At 18.4% G+C, this 707-nt stretch overlaps 1 protein-coding gene across 1 annotated transcript; it reads left to right on the top strand.

Annotated features, from left to right (window-relative positions):
- Positions 1-138: 138 nt before the first annotated feature.
- On the top strand, positions 139-597 carry PRSY57_0017600 (hypothetical protein; the record flags this gene model as incomplete). The annotated part of the gene is made up of 2 exons (XM_020114249.1): positions 139-248; positions 432-597. Coding segments are annotated over 2 exons (276 nt in total), but the record flags the coding sequence as incomplete, so codon positions are not given.
- Between the last annotated feature and the right edge of the window lie 110 nt (positions 598-707).

Raw genomic sequence — 707 nt, 5'->3', positions numbered from 1 at the left:
TTGGAGAAGTATAAATCAAAAAAATATAAAATGCATATATATATATATATATATATATATATGTATATATGTATATATTTATTTATTTATTTACTTATTTATTTCCATGTGTGTGCTTTTATTTATTACCCTTTGTAGATTTTTAAAAGAATTTTACTATGATGATGAATTCTTTTTTTTGCAAATATCCTTTTATCTGTTTAAAATATTAATTAAATATCATGATCCTGTATTGTCAGAAATATTAGGTAAAAGAAAAAAAAAAAAGAAAAGATATTATAATATGGTATAGTATCTGTTTATATGTATATTATTTGTATAATTATTTAATATAATGATATTTATAATATATGTTGTAACCATAGTAGTAATATTATAATAATTTTTTGTAATTTTCTTTTATATATATATATATATTATAATATTTATAGAGAATAATAAGATGACCCCCGAAATTTATGCGTCCTCATGGTTTTTGACTTTGTTTGCCTCTAAATGCAATATGAGGATTTTGAATTTAATTTATATGATATTTTTATTAGAGAAGAATCCTTTTTTTTATTTTTATTTTTCTTTAGCTCTTTTAATCTTACACAGGTAAATATATACCAAAAAAAAGAAGTATTGTGCGAGAGGATTATATATATGTGTAACATTCTGCTTAATGTGAAATATATAAAATATATATATATATATATACATATACA

The sequence above is a fragment of the Plasmodium reichenowi genome (assembly GCF_001601855.1).
Source record: "Plasmodium reichenowi strain SY57 chromosome Unknown, whole genome shotgun sequence".
In the NCBI taxonomy this organism is placed as follows: domain Eukaryota; phylum Apicomplexa; class Aconoidasida; order Haemosporida; family Plasmodiidae; genus Plasmodium; species Plasmodium reichenowi.
This window is presented reverse-complemented; position numbering and strand designations above follow the sequence as displayed.